Below are 23579 nucleotides of genomic sequence, written 5' to 3' on the forward strand. Positions count from 1 at the left end.
ATGCAATGTAATTCGCTTTGGTTTAAAGCGTCTGCCAAATGCATAAATGTAGCTACGCCTGGTTTCTGCTGCTGATTTAGACCTCAGTGTCTGGGGCACTGTTTTGTCAGGCACTGCTTAAAGGGTTTTCTAGGCAGATCAGCCTTGTTTCCCAAGCGTAGTCCACCATGAAGTGAGAATGATGAAGGGTAGGCCTGATTTTAGTTTTTGAAGAAGTTTTCTAAGTTCCCTACACGGGACAAGCAATGTAGTGCCTGGAAAACAGTGCACAGTAATTTTTTGACCTTAGTTGTGTCGGCATGGAGCATTGTCCTGCTGGAAAAACCAATCCTCAGAGTTTGGGGAACATTGTCAGAGCAGAAGAGAGCAAGTTTTCTTCCAGGACAACCTTGTACGTGGATTGATTCCTGCATCCTTCACAAGACAAATCTGCCCGATTGCAGCCTTGCTGAAGCACCCCCAGATCATCAGTGTTCAGCTTTGTCCAACACCTGGTCGTCTAATGGTAAGACGGAGACCTGGAGAGGCCTATAAGCCACAGTGTCTCGCACCCACTGTGAAATTTGGTGGAGGATCGGAGATGATCTGGGGGAGCTTCAGCAAGGCTGGAATTGGGCAGGTTTATATTTAATTAATTTATATGTTTTATAATGTAATACTGTCACAGTTAATCTCCAAATTAATGTAGAGACAACATAAAGACAGTATTTTAATATTTGTTTAATGGCATATTTTTATGAATGAAGGTCAGTATCACTGATATTGATGTCTGGATGAAGAAAATGTTCCCCCAATTTTAAACATTAATTATAGCCATTTAATATTATACTGTACTTAAAAAACTATCAACTTTTTAACATTTATTATGCTTAAAAAATATATATATCAACATTCAATTTAAGTGAACTTCCAACAATCCTCACATAAACCCATAATAAATGTCATATTTACCTGTGCCCTTCCTGTCTAACATATATAGAACAATATACAGAAATTGAATAAAGTTATCAAACATTCTGCACAGCATAAATTATAGATTAAATATAGACTAATCCTTATTAAAGCTACAGTTTATTTGCTAATAATAGCCATTTCCTGTAGCCTAATATTTTTTTTTACGTTTCGCTTTTGAATAAATATTAATGATTATAAAATCAATAGATTAAAAAAGCAACTTTGTCAAGGTAAAGTATGAAGTACTATGAAGTAAAACACTTTGTTTTCAACCGAAAGTGTGAAAACTGAGGGTCTAATTGCATTTGGCTGAGGATGAACACTGAGGGACTTTTTACATTTTACTGTTATCTTACATTTGAATAACTAAATTAATTCTAGGCCTGACTATATAAAGGACTATATTCTGATTTTAAACTAAGTAACACTATTGATGTTGTTAAAACCACTTCAAGACACTGAAGATACATACCCAGCGGTGGATCTAGAAGATTATTTATAGAGTGGCAAAGTTTTTGGGGACTTACATATATAGTTGTGTTCACAAACATTGCATTACCACAAAGTAACCATCTATACTAAAATTAAAAATAAAATAACAAAATTTCAATATCCATGGCTCCAAGTTAAGACACTCTAAATGAAAAACATCAACAGATTATAAATATTTCTGAGCTTGTATTACTGAAGATGATGATCAGTTTTATAGTTGTATAGATAGATAGATATTTATACCAAACATTTTATTACACATCTCTCCATGATATGAGACTTTCTATATTATTCTCAATTAAAAAAAAATATGGAGCTTTGCAGCGTCTCGGACATGACGCTCGTTCTAAAAACATTGAAAATACATTCAACTTTTTACATTGCGTTTTTTCCTCTTCACTGACGTTTTTAACATGTGAATGGCTCTTAACTGATTAAAAATAAATAAACAGTGCATTCTTATATCAGTGTTGTTGTTGTTTAAGCAGACAGATTTCCTAGAACATTAAGTTTAACAACATTAATAATAAGCCAAAGAGGGCAAGATTTTAACTGAACTGTCCTTAGGTTCAAAAACAGATAATAGCCTACTTTGTGTGCCAAAATTAAACTTTACAACATTTTCTAAATATGCAGCTGTAAATTATGCAACAGTCTTAATAGTGAAAGAAATAACTGTAGTTATAGGTGCATCTCATCTAAATGGCAAATTATTCCTTTGTCTCTATTTTGCACACATTCCCATTCACTTAAAGCTGAATAATTGAGAGTGATTGTAAGTGTGATGATCATCTGCTAAATGAGCAACAACGACCACAATTCACTCCTTCAGTCAGTGAAGCTCCCACAGCCGTTCATGAGAGTTTAAATGCTGGGGAATATTCCCATCTTCCCACAGGAGAAGAAGAAGCAAGCAGGAGGAATTACTCCAGGAGAAACTACGGACATACTATTGTAAAGATGGAGATTAAGGAAGAACCCTGCAGAATAAAAGATGAAGATACAGAGGAACAAATAGGTTGGTGTTTTCCTTCATTCTCTTTAATGACTGATGAGGAATATTTAGACAAGAACTGACTTTTAACTTTACATCTAAAATGAGATACTAGTAGACTCAGTAATAAAGTTTGTGCTAAATAAGGAAAGAAAGATGTTTCTCATTTTTCCTTTTTAAATTGAAATTAATATGTTTATTTTAGACCTGATGGAAGTGAATGAAGACAAACACCATCATTTCACAAATGAAGATGGAAATGCAGTCGTTTCAAAGACTGAAAAGAATTTCACACAAAAACAAGCTGGAAAATCTGGAGTCAAAGAATCTTTCACCGGCTCTCAGTGTGGAAAGAGTTTCAAATATAAATCACAACTTAAGAGACACATGAGAATTCACACTGGAGAAAAACCGTTCACATGCTCTCAGTGTGGAAAGAGTTTCAAATGTAAATCACAACTTAAGAGACACATGAGAATTCACACTGGAGAAAAACCGTTCACATGCTCTCAGTGTGGAAAGAGTTTCAAATGTAAATCACAACTTAAGAGACACATGAGAATTCACACTGGAGAAAAACCGTTCACATGCTCTCAGTGTGGAAAGAGTTTCACTCAGAACAGCTCTCTCATAGAGCATCTGCGCCGTCACACTGGAGTGAGATCATTCAGCTGTGATCAGTGTGATAAAACATTTGTTGTGGAATCAAACTTAAGAAGACACCTTAAAGTTCATACTGGTGTGAAGCCTCACTTTTGTTCTTTTTGTGGAAAGAGTTTTTCACTACAGAAGTATTTAAAAGCTCATGAGAGATTTCATACTGGTGTGAGACCTTATATGTGCTTTGACTGTGGGAAGACCTTCACTATGTCCAGCAGCTTAAAAACACACCAGAGAGTTCACACTGGAGAGAAACCGTACAAGTGCTCTTCATGTGGGAAGAGTTTCTCTCAGTCAGGAAACCTGAAAGATCATGAGAGTATTCATACTGGTGTGAGACCTTATGTGTGCTTTGACTGTGGGAAGAGCTTCACCTTATCCAGTGCCTTAAAAACACACCAGAGAATTCATACTGGAGAGAAACCGTACAAGTGCTCTTCATGTGGGAAGAGTTTCACCCAATCATCTAGTCTACGGTATCATGAGAGAAAGCATTGCCGGAAGTCGTCTCGTCTAAGTGAGCAAAGTTCACATTCACGTCCATGATTTACAAATTTTGTACTTACAAATAATTTGACATTCAGATAGTTTCAATATGGAAGGGTTAAATTAGTAGTGAAGTGTGAATCTGGTGATAGTTTGGTCAAGTGTTGCCCTTCTCTTTTCTCAACCGCTGTAACATGATTTATAATAAAATGATTCAAATTTACTGAACTTCAAACACTTGTTTTGTATTAAAATATTTCAAAAGTTTTTCAGGTAAACCGTGGTGAGATTATTATTGTCTGTTTTTTTTATGTCTAGTTAAACAAAAAGATCATATTTTGAAACATTATTGCAAAATATATATATTTTAATGTTTTGCAGTAAGTGATGTCATCAGCTCATTAAATAAAATAAATAATCATAAAACAGCAATACAGTGTTGTATTAGGCTGTAAATACATCAAATCTGTTCTGAAGGCCAATAGATCTTCTTCAGAGCAGCGCTGTGACGGGAATGAAAGTGAGGCTGTGAGGGAAAGACTTGCTGTGTTTTCAGTGACATCTACTGTAAAAAGTTGAATAAAGCTCCAGATCACTTATAATTATCCACAACTCATGTTGTCTGGAAGTTTTGTGACTATTGAAACTTATCAAAGATGTTTTGAAGTGTTTCATCAGCAGAACAATCCAAAACGCATTAAGTTCAAGTTCAAATTTATTTGTACAGCAGATTTAAAAACAACCGCAGTCGACCAACGTGCTTAACAATGTCAAAATACACACAAATAAACAAATAAACAAACACAGTGTTAAGGTTTCATTTCTCTCCGTCATGTCTATGTACAATATGTTTTTGTCATCCATCCATTAAAGAAAATCCAGATAAAACTTCTTAGTATTATTTATTTTGTTCGTTTACATCTCAACGCGCTGGTATAACATCAGCGCCCGAGGGAGCAGCAACACGTACTAAGTACTCAGTACTAAGATTCGCATTCAACAACTTGAGTCAAAATAAAAGTCCCGTTTGTTCACACATGCGCACAATGAACTCTTGCACATTTTTGGCATATGATACAATACAACAGTTGGTATAATCTAAAAAATAAATAAAATAACAGCAAGCTACATAACAAAATATAAATTATATGTTTAATGAGAACATATAACTCAACACCCCCACTTGTTCTCATCACCTTAAGCCATGCACAATGTCATCACAAATATTTAGTTCCCAAACAGAAAACCTTTGAACTTTAGAATTTTAATTTTTGAAACAGATTTTGTCAAAATGTCTGCTACCATGTCTTCTGTTGGGCAGTACACAATATGTATTCTTCCCTTACTGACAGCATCACGGATAAAGTGATATTTCACATCAATGTGTTTAGTTCTAGATCTATTCACTGGATTTTTACTCAGTGCAATGGCCCCCTGATTATCACCATACATCGTGGTGCAAGTGTAAACACTACTGTCCATGCCATTTAGCAGTTGAGTTAGGTACATGCTTTCCTGAGTAGTGTTTGCTAGACCAATGTATTCAGCTTCGCAGGTCGACAGTGCCACTGTCGGCTGTTTCTTAGACTTCCATGAGATAGCAGGGCCTTGTTCTGTCAGGCTGAAACAGTATCCTGAAATGCTACGCCTATCTTCTACAGAAGATGCCCAATCAGAATCACTGAATGCTATTAGACTTAAAGTCTTGTCTGTTTTCTTGAAACACAGCTCGTAGTCAGCTGTACCTTTTAGGTATCTCAGGACATGTTTAGCAGCTACTAAGTCATGTGTTTTAGGCTTTGCAAGGGTTTGTGACAGTTTACTGACTATCCAGCTAATGTCTGGTCTGGTGCAGGTCATTGCATAGATCAAGCTTCCAACAAGTTCACGGTATTCTTTGGGGTTCTCAATCTCATTGTTGTTTCCTTCCTCATTCCTATTACACTCCACTTTTAACTCACTTGGGGTAGCTTTTGGTTTACAGTTTGACATTCCAAACCTTTCAAGCATTTTGAGGATGTACCTTTTCTGATTCATTTTAATTTCTCCCTCTTTTTGCTCAAACTGAATCCCCAAAAAATAAGATATTTTCCCTAGATCCTTCATGTTAAATTTGGACTTCATTATTTCTTTAAAACTGTTGAGCTGATCCTCACTGCTTGCTGCAATTATCAAATCATCTACCCAGATGATCACTATGATCGTCTCATTTTCAATCTGCTTTCTATACACACAGTGATCAGACTGATTTCTCTCAAAGTTGTTTTGTTCCAAATGATCATTTAAAAGTTCGTACCAGTTTCTTCCAGACTGTTTTAGACCATACAGAGATTTTTTCAACTTGCATACTAACTTGTCTCCTATGTCAGATGTCTCTTCAAAACCCTCTGGTTGATCTAAGTATATGTCTTCCTCTATGGGAGCATGCAAGTATGCTGTTTTGACGTCCATCTGATGAACTAAGAAATTGTTCTGAGCAGCTATCTGCATTAATGCCCGTACTGAGGTGAGATTTGCTGTAGGAGCAAATGTCTCATGGTAGTCTATGCCTTCAGTTTGGTTGTATCCCTTTGCAACATACCTAGCCTTGAAGATTTTTCCTGTTTCTGCATTTTCTTTAAGGGCATATACCCATCTTCCCCCCACTGTCTTTTTGCCCTCTGGTAGAGTTGTCAATTCAAATGTGTCATTTTCTTTAAGTGAGTCCATCTCTTCCTTCATAGCATGTTCCCATCCGGGAGCCTCAGGTGACATAAGGGCCTCTCTATAGGTTTGGGGGACCCCACACACTGCCCTGTAACAATAATCAACACTCACATTGGTTACGTCATCTTTGGAGTATGTCAGATAATCTTGTAAATACTTTGGGGCTCTCTTTTCTCTTTTTGAGTGGTAATGTTTTTGACTAGCCGTGGCTGTTGGACCTGTACTGTTTTTGTTGTCTTCTGTGTCTACTTTTTCTATAGTTCCATCATGTTCTGACACCTCTGTATTGTCTGTATCAATACTCTCCATGTTTCCATTTAGGACCTTGTTCTCTGTGCTTTCCTCACTTTGTGGGGCATCACCACTGTTCTTACTATCCTGTGTCCTGTCTCTGTATTGTATTTCTAAGAAATCTTCATCGGTTTGTGTCTGCTGTTCAGCACTGCTCTTCCTAATGAATTTTACCAATCTATGTTTTGACACCTTTTCTGTCTGTGGATTGTATATCAGATAAGCTGGGCTATTTTTACTATACCCCACAAATATTCCCTTCTCACATCTAGGATCCAGTTTCTTATGATTGTGTTTGTACGCATAGCATTCTGATCCAAAAATCCACATTTTAGAAAGGTCTGGCTTTCTTCCTGTCAACATGAAGTATGGAGTATTCTTAATTCTGTCATTATAGCATCTGTTTCGGATGTGAGTTGCAGTTTGGACAGCATAAGGCCACAGAACCTTTGGTAATCCCTTCTCTATTAGCAGACACCTTCCCATTTCAAAGATGGTTCGCCATTGTCTCTCAGCTGTACCATTTTGATGAGGGGAGTACGGGGATGATGTATCATGTCTTATACCATTTTCTCGTAAAAGTGACTGAAATGCATTGCTTGTGTATTCTGTGCCATTGTCTGATCTTATGCATTTGACTCTACCGTATGGTGCACTGTCTGCAAGGAACTTCTCTGTCGCTAGAGTAGTGTCACTCTTGTTCTTAAGGAAGTAAACAGATACTGCCCCTGAAAAATCATCTGTGAATGAAATTGCATACTTATATCCATCTTGAGAAGTTGGTTCAATGGGACCTGCTAAGTCAGTATGTACCAACTCTAGGGCCTCACCAGCTTTTGTGTCAGTTTTCCTATTTCTGCTGTTGATGAACTTTCCCTCAGTACAAACATTACAGTCTAATTTGGTATTACCCGTGATTTTCATACCCTCAACCACTTCAGGTAATTTCAACACATCACTAACATTACAATGTCCCATGATCTCATGCCATGTTTTAACATCACAAGTTAGACTCACTTTGTCCCTGGACATCATATCTGTAACTGATGCATCAACACATTGTTTGTTGTTATTTACCGTTTTCAGATAGTACAGCCTTTCATGCTCTTCTATGCGGAACACAGCTCCATCCTTGCTTATCAGTTCATTCTGTCCTTCCTGGAAGATCACCTTGGCCCCGTCTGTTGTAGCAGCTTGAACGGAGATGATGCTCTGTGGGTATGATGGTATGAACAAGGCCTTTTTTAGAGTGATCCTGACGCATTTCCCTTCCACGTCCAGCAGTAACACCTCTGCGTCGCCCCGCTTTAATGCCACGTTGTTCATCCTGGCTCCATCCGCCAGCTCCATGTAGTGTGACTTTGGGTCGAAACTCTCGTCAAATTTTGTGAAATTGTTCTTGTCTGTTAAGATGTGGGATGTTGCTCCACAGTCTACCATTAGTCCATTTTTCGTAATATTATCTGGAAGAAATGTCTGACTTACTTTGAACACAAATGTTTGTTCTTTCTCACGCTCCTCTTGTTTTTCCGCAGCCTGTTTTGCTTCATCTTTGTGTCCGTCCTTTCTCCGGCGGCATGTCTCATCACTGTGTGTTGAACTTCTATGGTAGCTGCACCACTTAGGTACGCCTTTTTGGCGGCAATCGCGCGCAATATGACCGCGGTTTCCACATCCGTAGCAGGTCACGGATGCTATGTGCACTTTCATCACATTGTCAGATTTGGGTTTATCATCAAATTTTTCTGTCTCTTCGTAGCTTCTTAGTTTGCTTTTGAACTGGGAAAAAGTCAATTCTTCACTACTCTGTGTAGTATGGATAGCAAAAGGTTTGTAGGAATCTGGCAGGCCCTTTAGGATCATAGCTATTATCAGTCCGTCACTTATTACTTCTTTTGCGTTTCTTAGGGAAGTCACCGCTTTCTCAGCTCGGATAATGTAGTCTGTTATCGTCTCGTCAGATTCCTTCTTTAACGAAGTTAGTTCAGTGTATAGGGCGATAATTCGAGGCTTACCCTGACTGGCGTAGTGATTTCGAAGTATTTGCAGAGCTTTCCTGCCGTCATCAGTCGCCTCCCGCATCACCAGTGACAGGCTTTTATCATCGAGAAACTGGATTAATTCAGCGTAGCACTCCTCATTTGTTTCCTCGTCTATATCCCCGGTAGACAGTATTGTTTCTTTTAAACCCATTATTCTCAGATGGCCAAGAAATTTTACTTCCCATAGTTCGTAGTTGTTTTCGTCTCCGTCGAAAACTAACCTCTGCCATCTTCCTCCTGTAGCATTGGCGCGCCTGGGCCCATAACCTGTTAAGGTTTCATTTCTCTCCGTCATGTCTATGTGCAATATGTTTTTGTCATCCATCCATTAAAGAAAATCCAGATAAAACTTCTTAGTATTATTTATTTTGTTCGTTTACATCTCAACGCGCTGGTATAACATCAGCGCCCGAGGGAGCAGCAACACGTACTAAGTACTCAGTACTAAGATTCGCATTCAACAACTTGAGTCAAAATAAAAGTCCCGTTTGTTCACACATGCGCACAATGAACTCTTGCACATTTTTGGCATATGATACAATACAACAGTTGGTATAATCTAAAAAATAAATAAAATAACAGCAAGCTACATAACAAAATATAAATTATATGTTTAATGAGAACATATAACTCAACACACAGTATTGAATGTCACAGTAGAGAAACTCAACTCGAGATGAAAGCTAAGCGATACAGCTGGTCTTAAAGGGATACTCCACATAAACTGTTAGTTCTCCACTATTAAACTTTGACAACTCTTTCAGTCTTCATTTAAAAAACATTTTCCCTGTAAGTTTGTGTCAGAATTGTTTGCAAAAGTGTGATTATAAACAGAATGAGGCTGTGAAACTGCGCATACTCTGAATGACGTAATCGACAACGACCGTTACTGGGAAACTGTGGCTTAATTTTCCAACAGTGGGAGAAGCAGAGATGCGCTGTCCATCTTTTTACAGTCTGTGTTGTGAAAGTAAATATAGAAATATGTTTATGCTGGATATGCTGGAAATATAGAGCTCATTACTGATAATAACACTGCTTTTACTAAGATAAATTCATTATTTGTTTGTCATTTTTTTGAGTCGGTTTAAAGAAAGTATTTAAAAGAAAATCTCTGTCTCTCCTGTAAAACATTCTGGGAACAATTAACCTAACATCGTATCATTATTTCATACATCCTTTTATAAAGTTTAGTTAATTTTGTTATAATAAACTCTGTATTGAACTTTAAACGATATGTTATATTATGATATATTATGTGCAAAGTAGTTTCAATTAATTGTCAAGATTGACGTTGTATTGAAATACAATATAGTCACAATCTATTCTATTTTCTGTTCTAGTCCAGGTGGTTCAGTACAGTCTGGGCAAAATTTGAGGTGATGTGTCAATGTCACGGGGTGACTATATTCAGTGGGGGAGGAACGCACACGCCGGGGAATGGGTTTCCCACGGGGAATGTTTTTTAATGTAACACCTAGTGTCAAAATGGCTGCCCCCTGTCTCTAGATGTAAACAGTTGTCAATCTAGCGATCTATGAGACACAATAGCTTCAAGTGTTCGGCGGGAATAAACTTGGTTGGCAATTTGTACACGTTAGGCGGGGGGGCCTTATATGTCCGAGGTTGCCCGCAGTATTGAACAGCAGATTCGGGGGAGAAGACGGCACCCAGTAAATATACCCGGGCGGCGATCTGACGAGCACGTTTGCTCGAAGCCGGTGAGTATCCAAAACGAAACCGGCATTCTGACGGAATTGGATTTCGCGATCTCCACAGCTGCCACCGTTGTGGAAACACGGCCCCGATGCCAAAGAGTTAAGTGCCGTTTATGCCTAACGTTACTTCGTAGAGTCAGTGAAGCTCCCACAGCCGTTCATGAGAGTTTAAATGTTAGGGAATATTCCCATCTTCCCACAGGAGAAGAAGAAGCAAGCAGGAGGAATTACTATTGTAAAGATGGAGATTAAGGAAGAATCCTGCAGAATAAAAGATGAAGATACAGAGGAACAAATAGGTTGGTTTTTTTTCCTTTATTCTCTGAAATGACTGATGAGGAACATTAAGATGAAAACTGAAAAGGGGAATACATGTTTTGCTTAATTGTGACTCACCTAGAATATAGATTGTTCTCATTCTTTACTTGAATTTTGAAAATTGTATATGTTTATTTTAGACTTGATGGAAGTGAATGAAGACAAACAACAACAACATCAGTTTCAAAATCCTCACAATTTCACAAATGAAGATGGAAACACAGTCATTCAACAGACGTCAAAGTGTGTCACACAAAAACAAGCTGGGAAATCTGGAGTCAAAGGATCTTTCACCTGCTCTGAGTGTGGAAAGAGTTTCAGTCAAAAAGGACACCTAAATATACACATGAGAATTCACACTGGAGAAAAACCGTTCACTTGCTCTCAGTGTGGAAAGAGTTTCAGATCCAAAGGCTATCTCAAAGAGCATCTGCTCCGTCACTCTGGAGTGAGATCATTCAGCTGTGATCAGTGTGAGAAAACATTTGTTGTGGAATCAAACTTAAAACAACACCTTAAAGTTCATACTGGTGTGAAGCCTCACGTTTGTTCTTTTTGTGGAAAGGGTTTTTCACTATTGAAGTATTTAAAAGCTCATGAGAGATTTCATACTGGTGTGAGACCTTATATGTGCTTTGACTGTGGGAAGAGCTTCACTATGTCCAGTGACTTAAAAACACACCAGAGAGTTCACACTGGAGAGAAACCGTACAAGTGCTCACACTGTGGAAAGAGTTTCTCTCGGTCAGGAAACCTGAAAGATCATGAGAGTATTCATGGTAAGAAACCTTATATGTGCTTTGACTGTGGGAAGTGCTTCACTAAATCCAGTGACTTAAAAACACACCAGAGAACTCATACTGCTGAGAAACCTTATGTGTGCTTTGACTGTGAGAAGACCTTCTCTACACCAGGCCGCTTAAAAAGACACCAGACGGTTCATACTGGAGAGAAACCGTACAAGTGCTCTTCATGTGGGAAGAGTTTCACCCAATCATCTACTCTACGGTCTCATGAGAGAAAGCATTGCCCGAAGTCGTCTCGTCTAAGTGAGCAAAGTTCACATTCACATCCATGATTTACAAATTTTGTACTTACAAATAATTTGACATTCAGATTGTCTTAATAGAGTGATTAAATCTAAGGGTTAAATTAGTAGTGAAGTGTGAATCTGGTGATAGTTTGGTCGAGTGTTGCCCTTCTCTTTTCTCAACCGCTGTAACATGATTTATAATGAGCCGATATGATTCAAATTTACTGAACTTTAAACACTTGTTTTGCATTAAAATATTTCTAAAGTATTTCAGGTAAACCATGGTGAGGTTATTATTGTCTTTTTTTATTTTTATGTCTAGTTAAACAAAAAGATCATATTTTGAAACATTATTGCAAAAAAAAAAATATATATATATATTCTGATGGAATTGGATCTCGCGATCTCCTCAGCTTCCACCGTTGTGGAAACACGGCCCCGATGCTGCAGACTTAAGTGCCGTTTATGCCTACTTCGTAGTTCAGTGTGGTGTGACAATTGACCCTTCGCTAAGCCCCACCCTCCTTAGTTACTGTTGCTACGCCTGTCAAGCTTTTGCGCCTGGCACGTCTATTACAGTATGTATGCACCGGTTTCAGACATTCCCAAGGAGATAATAAGTCATTCTTGGTGAACAGGTGAAAATCTGAGAGAGCAAGACAAAAGGGACTGCAGTATGCATTCGAGGGATATATCCACGACATAATATGCAACCGATTAGAGAATAATTTCTTCAAAATTTAAGCTAAAGCCTATACTGTAGGTCCCAGCGCAGCACGCTGACCATTCAAATGGGAAACACACAAATTGAGGAACAGCTATGTTCGTGCACGGCAGGGTAAGTGAAATTTGAAAATAATCTAATAATTATAAATCAAACAGCTTATCCATAAATCTTGTGGAATAAACACAAGACATTAGCCTGACCACTCTGCAATGATAACATTCTCCCGCTTATACTTGTAGTGCGCCAGGCTAACGTTACTACTGTCACATAAGGGTTTACTGTTATGAACTGATTAAGTTTGCATACCAACCTTTTCCTTGGAGTTCTCCGGCAAGCCCCCCTGATGTTCCCTCCTTTTACCTTTTACTTTTACTAGAACTAACACCGGGAGGGTCGCGATCGGATTGGGGTAACGTTACTAGGTAGGCCGTCGATTAACAAAATGCTGAAATATATTTTGAAGTAAGTTATGTCAGTGAGCCTCCGTCTTGCCTTTAATCACACTGCTTGATCCACGAGCTGGACAATAACTTTATTCTAGAGCTGCTATAAAGCCAAAACACTTTACTCTAAATTTCCTATTATCAATGTAAAGCTGCTTTGGAACAATCTACATTGTTAAAAGCGCTATATAAATGAAGATGACGTCCGGCATTTCTCTCCTTGGGTTTTAGGTTTCTGGAAGGGAACAAAATCCACCACCCCGTCCAAACTTTTAGGATACCGGGTATCAGATTTGCACAATTCATATGCCCAACGCTTCGGCATGTTTCCCTCGCTCGAAAGCTTGCCAGACCTCCCGCGCCTAGTTACGGTTGCTAAGCCACGATTGGCCTGTGGCGGTTTTCGGGCGTGGCTTAGCGAAGGGTCAATTGGCTTCCTGTGACTCCCCTTATTTGTACGTCATTATTAGTTTTTTATTTATATTTACTTATCTAATTATTTATCTAATAAATGTATCTAATACGTTTCTTTTTCATTTAAACTTAAAAGACATGATTTTTTTGTGTTGAAGTTTGTTGTTTTCCACAATTCACTTGTGAAGCTCCCACAGCCGTTCTGTTGCCATGGTGAATCGTAGTTTCAGAGATCCATTGATCATGGCTTTTCTTTCACAGTCATTGTGCACGCGCTTAACTCCGAGTCAACCTACTCAGAGTTTATTGAACTAACTCAATTCAGCTGTTCTGAAACTGAAAACTCAGAGTTTCCCATCTCAGTGTAAATCTACTCAGAGTTCAAGTTTTACCTCAGAGTTGGTTGAACCTCCTTATTGAAACAGGCTGCTGATGTCTAAAAAAATTAAATAATAATAATAATCATGGAATTGTTTCTAAATTACTATTTGAGCGAACATTTGCACCTGAATAATTGAGAGTGATTGTAAGTGTGATGATCATCTGCTAAATGAGCAACAACGACCACAATTCACCCCTTCAGTCAGTGAAGCTCCCACAGCCGTTCATGAGAGTTTAAATGCTGTGAATATTCCCATCTTCCCACAGGAGAAGAAGAAGCAAGCAGGAGGAATTACTCCAGGAGAAACTACGGACATACTATTGTAAAGATGGAGATTAAGGAAGAACCCTGCAGAATAAAAGATGAAGATACAGAGGAACAAATAGGTTGGTGTTTTCCTTCATTCTCTTTAATGACTGATGAGGAACATTAAGATGAAAACTGAAAAAAAGGACTAAAGTTTTATTTAATTGTGACTCACCTAGTATATTGTTCTCATTTCTCCTTTATTTGAATTTTGAAAATGTTATGTTTATTTTAGGCTCAAAGGAAGTGATTGAGGACAATCAACACCAGTTTCAAAACCCTTTCAAAAATGAAGATGGAAACACAGTCATTCAACAGACGTCAAAGTGTGTCACACAAAAACAAGCTGGAAAATCTGGAGTCAAAGGATCTTTCACCTGCTCTGAGTGTGGAAAGAGTTTCAGTCAAAAAGGACATCTTATAATACACATGAGAATTCACACTGGAGAAAAACCGTTCACATGCTCTCAGTGTGGAAAGAGTTTCATATCCAAAAGCATTCTCAAAAATCATCTGCGCCGTCACTCTGGAGTGAGATCATTCAGCTGTGATCAGTGTGATAAAACATTTGTTGTGGAATCAGACTTAAGAAAACACCTTAAAGTTCATACTGGTGTGAAGCCTCATGTTTGTTCTTTTTGTGGAAAGAGTTTTTCACGATTACAGACTTTAAAAGGGCATGAGAGTATTCATACTGGTGTGAGACCTTATGTGTGCTCTGACTGTGAGAAGACCTTCACTACATCCACCCACTTAAAAATACACCAGAGAATTCACACTGGAGAGAAACCGTACAAGTGCTCTTCATGTGGGAAGAGTTTCACCGAATCATCTACTCTACGATATCATGAGAGAAAACATTGCCCGAAGTCGTCTCGTCTAAGTGAGCAAAGTTCACATTCACATCCATCATTTACAAATATTGTACTTATAAATATAATTTTGAAATAGTTTTAATAAAGTGATTAAATCTAAGGGTTAAATTAGTAGTGAAGTGTGAATCTGGTGATAGTGTTGCCCTTCTCTTTTCTCAACCGCTGTAACATGATTTATAATAAAATGATTCAAATTTACTGAACTTCAAACACTTGTTTTGTATTAAAATATTTCAAAAGTTTTTCAGGTAAACCGTGGTGAGATTATTATTGTCTGTTTTTTTTTTGTTTTTATGTCTAGTTAAACAAAAAGATAATATTTTGAAACATTATTGCAAAATATATATGTATTTTTTAATGTTTTGCAGTAAGTGATGTCATCAGCTCATTAAATAAAATAAATAATCATAAAACAGCCATAAAGTGTTGTATTAGGCTGTAAATACATCAAATCTGTTCTGAAGGCCAATAGATCTTCTTCAGAGCAGCGCTGTGACGGGAATGAAAGCGAGGCTGTGAGGGAAAGACTTGCTGTGTTTTCAGTGACATCTGTAAAAAGCTGAATAAAGCTCCAGATCACTTATATTTATCCACAACTCATGTTGTCTGGAAGTTTTGTGACTATTGAAACTTATCAAAGATGTTTTGAAGTGTTTCATCAGCAGAACAATCCAAAACGCATTAAGTTCAAGTTCAAATTTATTTGTACAGCAGATTTAAAAACAACCTCAGTCGACCAACGTGCTTAACAATGTCAATATACACACAAATAAACAAAAAAACAAACACAGTATTGAGGCCACATTTACACATTGCTGGGTATTTAGAGAAACTAATATTTCTCCCCCTCCGTTTTCAAAAATAACATCGTGCACACAACATCGTTTTCAAAAAAGTTGTCGTTTACATCAACCCGCATAAATACGCCGTTGAGCAACATAATAATTATGCCAAACCTATGGGCGGCAGTGTAGGGAGAAGGGTAAAGCCATGCAAGCCAATCAGAATCCTCAAACACACAACAACGAATAGCACGAGTGACTTCTACAGTTCCTTTCAAAACAACAGACATGGCGCGAGATTCGTTTGTGTGGACAGACAGCGAAGCAAATGCAAACAGGCCAAACGTTTGCACAAAAGTAAAAATGAGTACCACCTTAACAGCATCCATGATCAAACAGTAGCCAAACAAACTCTAAACATAGGGCGCTCACATGACGTAAGCATTTACGGGAAAATAATGTGACGTTTGAGAACCTAAAACCCCGTTTCTCCCAGTTGACACGGCAACACATAACCGGCGTTCCCTTTCAAGGCGGTCACTTCGACATTACGTCACTGACGTATATGGGAACTCCCTTCCTCCTCATTTTCACTGAAATCTTATAGGCTAACGCCAGCTGGAGACAGCTGGCCAATTGACGCGAAACATGCAAATGCTGACCGGACCGCGGGCAGTATAAATAGCATGGGCGCGACAATAACGTCAGAATCTCTTTCTTCACGCTAGAAGTCTTATCTGAAGTCATCGTGGAAGTTGCAATAGAGGTTACTCACCATGTTTCCTCCCCGCATCCGATGGCTGCTAACTTACACGCCAGATATGTGCGGGTCCTATCGACTCGCTCTACCCTAACAAGGATCAACCGAGGCCGCACTCACGACGGCGGGCATGTGCCGGACAGTGCGCGCCCTCAGGGGAATAAACCCGGGCATCAACGGGGATGAGGCCCACTGCCGCCAGCAGGCCGCTGGTGGGCCCTCTCCCGCCCTAAAAGACGAGTTGACCTTCCACCTGCTCTCGCCCCAGCGAAGCACTTGGAGACCTACGCTCATTCTACATGAATGATGTTGCATTGTCTCGGACATAGTGACTGCAGCGTCACTCTCAGTCCGATACCAAGCTGCGTTCCAGTCGCTTACACCGTTCAGAGCACAGATTGATCCCTGCCCGCCTTCTGCTGAGCCGTCAGCCTCACATGATGCTGATACTCAGAGTGCTGTTGGCCCTGTAAGGGCTTTGCGGATGTACGTGGACCACTAGGCAGCAGTCTGACTAGCTGTTTGTGTGCTTGGTGGATGGTACTAGGGACTGAGACTTTCTCACTGAATTCGACGCTTTTCAATCTGGCTTAATGCCCACGGGATTTAGGTATGCTGGCTGTCTTCTCAGAACACGTTCGCCAGGGTTTCAAGTTTTATGCACTGCCTATAGCGTCGTGGGTTGGTGAGTTTTATTAATGTACTCATGAACTGTTACCACCAGCTGTACAGTAGTCTGCATTATGCAGAGTTACCATTGCTGCTAACTCTGTGTTATGACTATAATGTATATAATGACTATACATAGCTGTTTCCGTATTACGCAGTAGTTTTCAATGTACTGTTAACTCTGTGTATGGCTATAAGGTTATGCAGCTGTCACCGCTATTGCCGTTGACACTGTGTTAACTCTTGTGCTTGAGTGCTTATGGTGTTTTGCTGCCCTCCAGTGCAGCCTTCGCTTCATTGCATTGGATATGCAACTTGGTAGGTCGGAACAGACGTTTCTTAGTCTAGTCTCGCCTATCAGTTCGAGTGCTCCTAGCGGCGCTGCTGGCTTAGAACTGTTGTCTCTCGTGGGAGTGTAGCTTGACCCCGTTCAGGGCTTATCTTCACTGCGCTCACGGCGGGATTCTATACAGTTCCCATATACGTCAGTGACGTAATGTCGAAGTGACCGCCTTGAAAGGGAACGTCTCCGGTTACTATCGTAACCTCGGTTCCCTGAGAGGCGGGAACGAGACATTACGTCAGCCGCCGTGCTCGCCGTTTGATCAGCTGTGCTAGCGTTCAGTCTTGATTCTGACGTTATTGTCGCGCCCATGCTATTTATACTGCCCGCGGTCCGGTCAGCATTTGCATGTTTCGCGTCAATTGGCCAGCTGTCTCCAGCTGGCGTTAGCCTATAAGATTTCAGTGAAAATGAGGAGGAAGGGAGTTCCCATATACGTCAGTGACGTAATGTCTCGTTCCCGCCTCTCAGGGAACCGAGGTTACGATAGTAACCGGAGACGTTTTCAGAAATCTCCACTTTGGCCGGAGTTTTTAGAAATAATCGTTTTCTTGGATAAAAACAGCGTTTTCGTGTAAATGACAGGCCAAAATGCAGGGAAATATCTGCGTTTTCCCATCGTGTAAACGGGGCCTGAATGTCACAGTAGCGAATCTCAACTGGAGATGAAAGCTAAGCGATACAGCTGGTCTTAAGCAATGACTTAAAATCTCTGCAGTCCGAGCTGTTCTTATATGAACCGGTAGACTATTCCAGAGATTAGGACCAGCCACTGAAGGCTCGGTCACCTTTATTTTTTCTCGTAAAATCGAGGAACATCTGATTGGACGATCTCAGTGCTTTGAGCGGAGTGCGGACGTGTGAAAGTTCTGATAAATAAGAAGATGCGCCAACCCATTCAAAATCTTAAAAACATGCAATAAAATCTTAAAATCAATCCTGAAACGAACTTGAAGCCAGTGGTTTATCTTAAATTAGATTCAAATTAAATAAAAGTACAACACACTAGCTGTGTCCCAATGTGAAGGCTGCATCCTTCGAAGGACGCACCATGTAGCCTTCGTAGGATTTCCTAATTGCGCAACCAGGTGTTCCTGATCACCGCTCCTGGCGCCAAGCAACGGTGCAAGAGGACAGCTGCCGTCCTGATAATTCATTTGATATAATTGAGTAAACAGCAATGGAGCCAGAATTGGCTATTGTAATTTTTATGTTTTATATTTTACTGGAGGACATGGTGAGGATGTTTCAGCCCCGGCACTGCCAGGTCATGTATTTTCGGTTTAGCCCTGTTTGAATACAAAACCAAATCCAGTATTTCTCGCGCTCGTCATCTGCAGCTGTCACAGTTGCCAGGCGACAAGAACAATCCTCCGTAGGCTAAACCGGTCCGAGCGCTTCAGGTGCGCCCTTTGATATGGGACGCAGCTGTAGTTAGCAACAATTTGTTAATATCGTGACAATAAACCTACATTTTGTTACTTTAATTTTCGGAACTGCATATTTCGTTAAGTATTCACGTGCACATGTGAAGTAGCCCACTGAAGTACTTTTTTCCCCTCACATATGATTTTACATTAAAATACACAAAAGTATATAGTTTAAATGTAACAACCTTGAAAATATTCAGAAGTAAAATGCAACATAGCCTACGCAGTAATGCAGTAGTAGCCTAATATAAATGCAAAACCATCATAAAGAGTTTTTTTTTTTCCTGCAGAATACATAACTCTAGTTTTACTCTTGATACTTTAAGTACATTAAGTACATTAGAGTATACAAGATAATTTTGCTTAACTAAGGTTTTAGTAGTTTTTCCCCAATGCAGTATTAGTAGTTATGAAAAGTACTTTTTTCAGAAATATACTCTATTTGAAAAGAAAAAAAAAACTTCAGTGACATTGCAGCCGTCGATTGAGTCAGCCCTGCAAACCTGTTGGTAGACAACTTAGTGGATAGTGTAAATATGCACTCAAACACTCTGGAGACCATCCCAGGTGATGTCCCACCAGCAGGAGGCCTTACCAGGGTCTCTACTGTGGAGCCCATCCCAGTCCAGCAGCTGCACCAGGGTCTCCCTGCTCCGCTGAATAAAAGTCTACATCATTATTTTCTTATTTTATGTACTGTAAATGTAAATGTTTATGTTGATTTTGATATGTTTAACGTATGTTGTTGATAACTGGAAAAAGTACTTTAATGTAGCCCGTGGAACAAATGATTTTCATTTACCAATTTTATAAAAAAAAAAAAAAAAGGTATAGAAGAATTTGTTTCATGTAGAAATTATGACTGTCATTACAAAAATAAACAATGTCCAGAACAATTCATTTTCTTTTATTTACACATATAAAGTTGCATAAAAATAATGTACAGATTTTTTCTTTCCTTTTAAAAAATAAAAGTGAAAAAAGTTAAACAAGAATATATAGAAAAAAATATATATTTTTCAATCATTCTCTCAAGAAGAGAAAACAGCCTGTCCATCCTCTCCCTACTCTCCAGTGCTCTCCTCGCCTCTGCCTCCCTCTGTAGTTGCCCTTTGTCTCGCCGCCTTCATGCTGCTGCTGCCCCTGGCTCCTCCTCACTGTGGGCACCCACTGCTGAACTCGGCCCTGGTGTGTCCTCAGGGATTGAGGAAATGATGACAGGGGGGTTGGAGCAATGCCTCTGTCCCAACACCTCATCCATGAGGACAAACCAGGGCCAAGTTGCAGCAGTGGGTTTCCCACTCACACCCTCACCTGTCCCAGGACACTTGCAATCCTAAAGGCAGAGCAAATGAACTATGGCTTGTTAACAACAACAGCACAATACATTTCAGCAAAGACGTGTGTATTAACTTTCTTACTTTGTATTATTTTTTTTCTCCTGAATTGTTCTAAAAAAGCAGAAAACGGTACTTAACACAGGCGTGCAAAAAGTGCATTGTTAACACTGCAAAATATGACACATCAAGACATGCATACAAAATACTTCAAATCATAATTTCTGGAAACTCAAATTTGGTTAAAACCTTTGTAGACATAGCTTGCATGACAGCACTACAAAAACACATAAAAGTGAAACCCCATTGCCTTATCTAATGCTTTTCCTATTGGTTTGGGCTTTCTAGGGTGAGTGATATTTCTTATAATACACAAGTAAGATAGACTAGTGCAAATATTACAAATAGGTCGTTAAACTAATATTAGCACAAGTTTTGCCTCAAACTACCTGACAAATGGACACGGCGGCCATCTTACCACAGGGTGCTCGCTCACTCGTAACATGGTGCATGTACTTTTAAATAACCATAACTTGCTCAATTTTCTACCGATTTTCAAACGGTTTGGTTTGTTATAAACGTCAGAGATGTAGTTAAGAGACTGCAAACATATGAATAATTATAACAATGGACTTCCATATGAAAGAATTATAGCCACGTTAATAACGTTTTGTAAGAAACCAAACCGTTTGTAAATCCGTCAAGATTTCAGCGAGATAAGAGGATTTGTGTGCGTGCTGCTCACTCACCTTAATTTACAGCTTCCCTGTGGCAAGATGGCCGCCGGTGATGCCGGATGTGACTCCGCCTTAATACATCTAGCTTTATTATGGATATCTATGGGATAGGCCGCTTAGGATCCGTTTTATGTATCCTTCCTTTCACGGGGAAACGAAGGGTGCATTTGGCGCCGCTTTTGAATCAGGGTAGCCTTCGTCGCGTCACGATGACGCAACAGGCCTTCAAATACGGCCTTTGAAGGATGCAGAACTTATTTGGGACAGCCTTCATCGCGCCGCGGTGACGCAATCGGCCTTCAAATGCGACCTTTCAAGGATGCAGCCTTTGAGTTGGGACGTCCTTTGTCGCGCCGCTGTGACGCAATCAGCCTTCAAATACGGCCTTCGGAGGATGCAGCCTTCACATTGGGACACAGCTACTGAAGAGATGAATGTCTATCCTTCACAGCCTCGCTTTTATTCCTGTTTAAAATCAAAGATGGCGCTGCAGTGAATAAGGTCTATATACAGCGCTGCTGAGATCATGTATTTTTGTAAGCTAAACCATTAGTTACTGCAACATCTCCACTATTAAACTTTGACAACTCTTTCAGTCTTCAATTATAGACATTTTGCCTGTAAGTTTGTGTCAGAATTGTTTGCAAAAGTGTGATTATAAACAGAACGAGGCTGTGAAACTGCGCATCTACAACGACAGTTACTGGGAAACTTTGGCTTCATTTTTCTACAGTGGAAGAAGCAGAGACGCGCTGTCCATCTTTTTACAGTCTGTGTTGTGAAAGTAAATATAGAAATATGTTAATGCTGGATATGCTGGAAATATAGAGCTCATTTCTGATAATAACACTGCTTTTATGAAGATAAATTAATTATTTGTTTGTCATTTTTTTTGAGTCGGTTTAAGGAAAGTATTTAAACAAACATCTGTCTCTCCTGTAAAACATTCTAGGAACAATTAACCTAACATCGTATCATTATTTCATACATTCTTTTTTTAAAGTTTAGTTAATTTTGTTATAATAAACTCTGTATTGAACTTTAAACTATTATATTATGATATATTATGCGCAAACTAGTTTCAATTTATTGTCAAGATTGACGATGTATTGAAATACAATATAGTCACAATCTATTCTATTTTCTGTTCTAGTCCAGGTGGTACAGTACAGTCTGGGCAAAATTTGAGGTGATGCGTTAATGTCACGGGGGGACTATATTCAGTGGGGGAGGAACGCACACGCCGGGGAATGGGTTTCCCACGGGGAATGTTTTTTAATGTAACACCTAGAGTAAAAATGGCTGCCCCCTGTCTCTAGATGTAAACAGTTGTCAATATAGCGATCTATGAGACACAATAGCTTCAGATGTTCGGCGGGAAGAAACTAGTTTGTCAATTGGTACGTACGTTGGGCGGGAGGCCTTATATATCCGAGGTTGCCCGCAGAATTGAACAGCAGATTCAGGGGAGAAGACGGCACCCAGTAAATGCACCCGGGTCTGACGAGCACGTTTGTTCGAAGCCGGTGAGTATCCAAAACGAAACAGGCTTTCTGACGGAATTGGATTTCGCGATCTCCACAGCTGCCACCGTTGTGGAAACACGGCCCCGATGCCGAAGAGTTAAGTTCCGTTTATGCCTAACGTTACTTCTAAGTTCAATGTGGTGCGACAATTGGCTGCTTGTGACTCCTCTGATCTTTACGTCATTATTAGTTTTTTTAATAGTTTTTTATTTATATTTATCCATCTAATAAATGTATCTAATATGTTTCTTTTTCATTTAAACTTAAAATACATGATTTTTTGTGTTGAAGTTTGTTGTTTTCCACAATTCACTTGTGAAGCCATGGTGAATCGTAGTTTCAGAGCTCCATTGATCATGGCTTTTCACAGTCATTGTGCACGCGCTTAAATCCGAATCAACCTACTCAGAGTTTATTGAACTAACTCAATTCAGCTGTTCTGAAACTGAAAACTCAGAGTTTGCCATCTCACTGTAAATCTATATAGAGTTCAAGTTTTACCTCATAGTTAGTTGAACCTTCTTATTGAAACAGGCTGCTGCTGTCTTAAAAAAAAAAAAAAAAATCATGGAATTGTTTCTAAATTACTATTTCAGTGAACATTTGCACCTGAATAATTGAGAGTGATTGTAAGTGTGATCATCTCCCACAGCCGTTCATGAGAGTTTAAATGCTGGGGAATATTCCCATCTGTCACAGGAGAAGAAGCAGCAAGCAGGAGGAATTACTCCAGGAGAAACTACTGACATACTATTGTAAAGATGGAGATTAAGGAAGAACCCTGCAGAATAAAAGATGAAGATACAGAGGAACAAATAGGTTGGTGTTTTCCTTCATTCTCTTTAATGACTGATGAGGAACATTAAGATGAAAACTAAATAAAAGGACTACATTTTTGCTTAATTGTGCCTCACCTAGTATATTTATTTTTCTCATTTCTTATTCTTTATTTGAATTTTGAAAACTTGATATTTTGATTTTAGACCCGATGGAAGTGAATGAAGACAAACAACATCAGTTTCAAAATCCTCAGCATTTCAAAAATGAAGATGGAAACACAGTCATTCAACAGACCGAAAAGTGTGTCACACAAAAACGAGCTCGAAAACCTGGACAAGGATCTTTAACCTGCTCTGAGTGTGGAAAGACTTGCA

General features: G+C 39.2%; 1 protein-coding gene and 1 long non-coding RNA gene across 3 annotated transcripts; both read left to right on the top strand.

Annotated features, from left to right (window-relative positions):
• Positions 1-9991: 9991 nt before the first annotated feature.
• On the top strand, positions 9992-15359 carry LOC311277850 (uncharacterized protein). Its single transcript, XM_084388306.1, has 5 exons — positions 9992-10442; positions 10546-10642; positions 10802-11710; positions 13927-14046; positions 14202-15359. The coding sequence occupies exons 1-5, from the start codon at positions 10242-10244 to the stop codon at positions 14915-14917; spliced, it is 2043 nt and encodes a 680-aa protein (XP_084244432.1). The 5' UTR covers positions 9992-10241; the 3' UTR covers positions 14918-15359.
• A 6781-nt stretch (positions 15360-22140) lies between these two features.
• LOC311277876 lies at positions 22141-23219 on the top strand. 2 transcript variants are annotated; one of them, XR_014625339.1, is made up of 2 exons: positions 22141-22521; positions 23078-23219. It is a non-coding gene; the product is annotated as an uncharacterized lncRNA (long non-coding RNA). The 2 variants fall into 2 exon arrangements; XR_014625340.1 differs by having other exon boundaries at positions 23125-23219.
• The last annotated feature ends 360 nt before the right edge of the window (positions 23220-23579 follow it).

This window comes from Rutilus rutilus (assembly GCF_951802725.1).
Source record: "Rutilus rutilus genome assembly, chromosome: 18".
Classification (NCBI taxonomy): Eukaryota; Metazoa; Chordata; class Actinopteri; order Cypriniformes; family Leuciscidae; genus Rutilus; species Rutilus rutilus.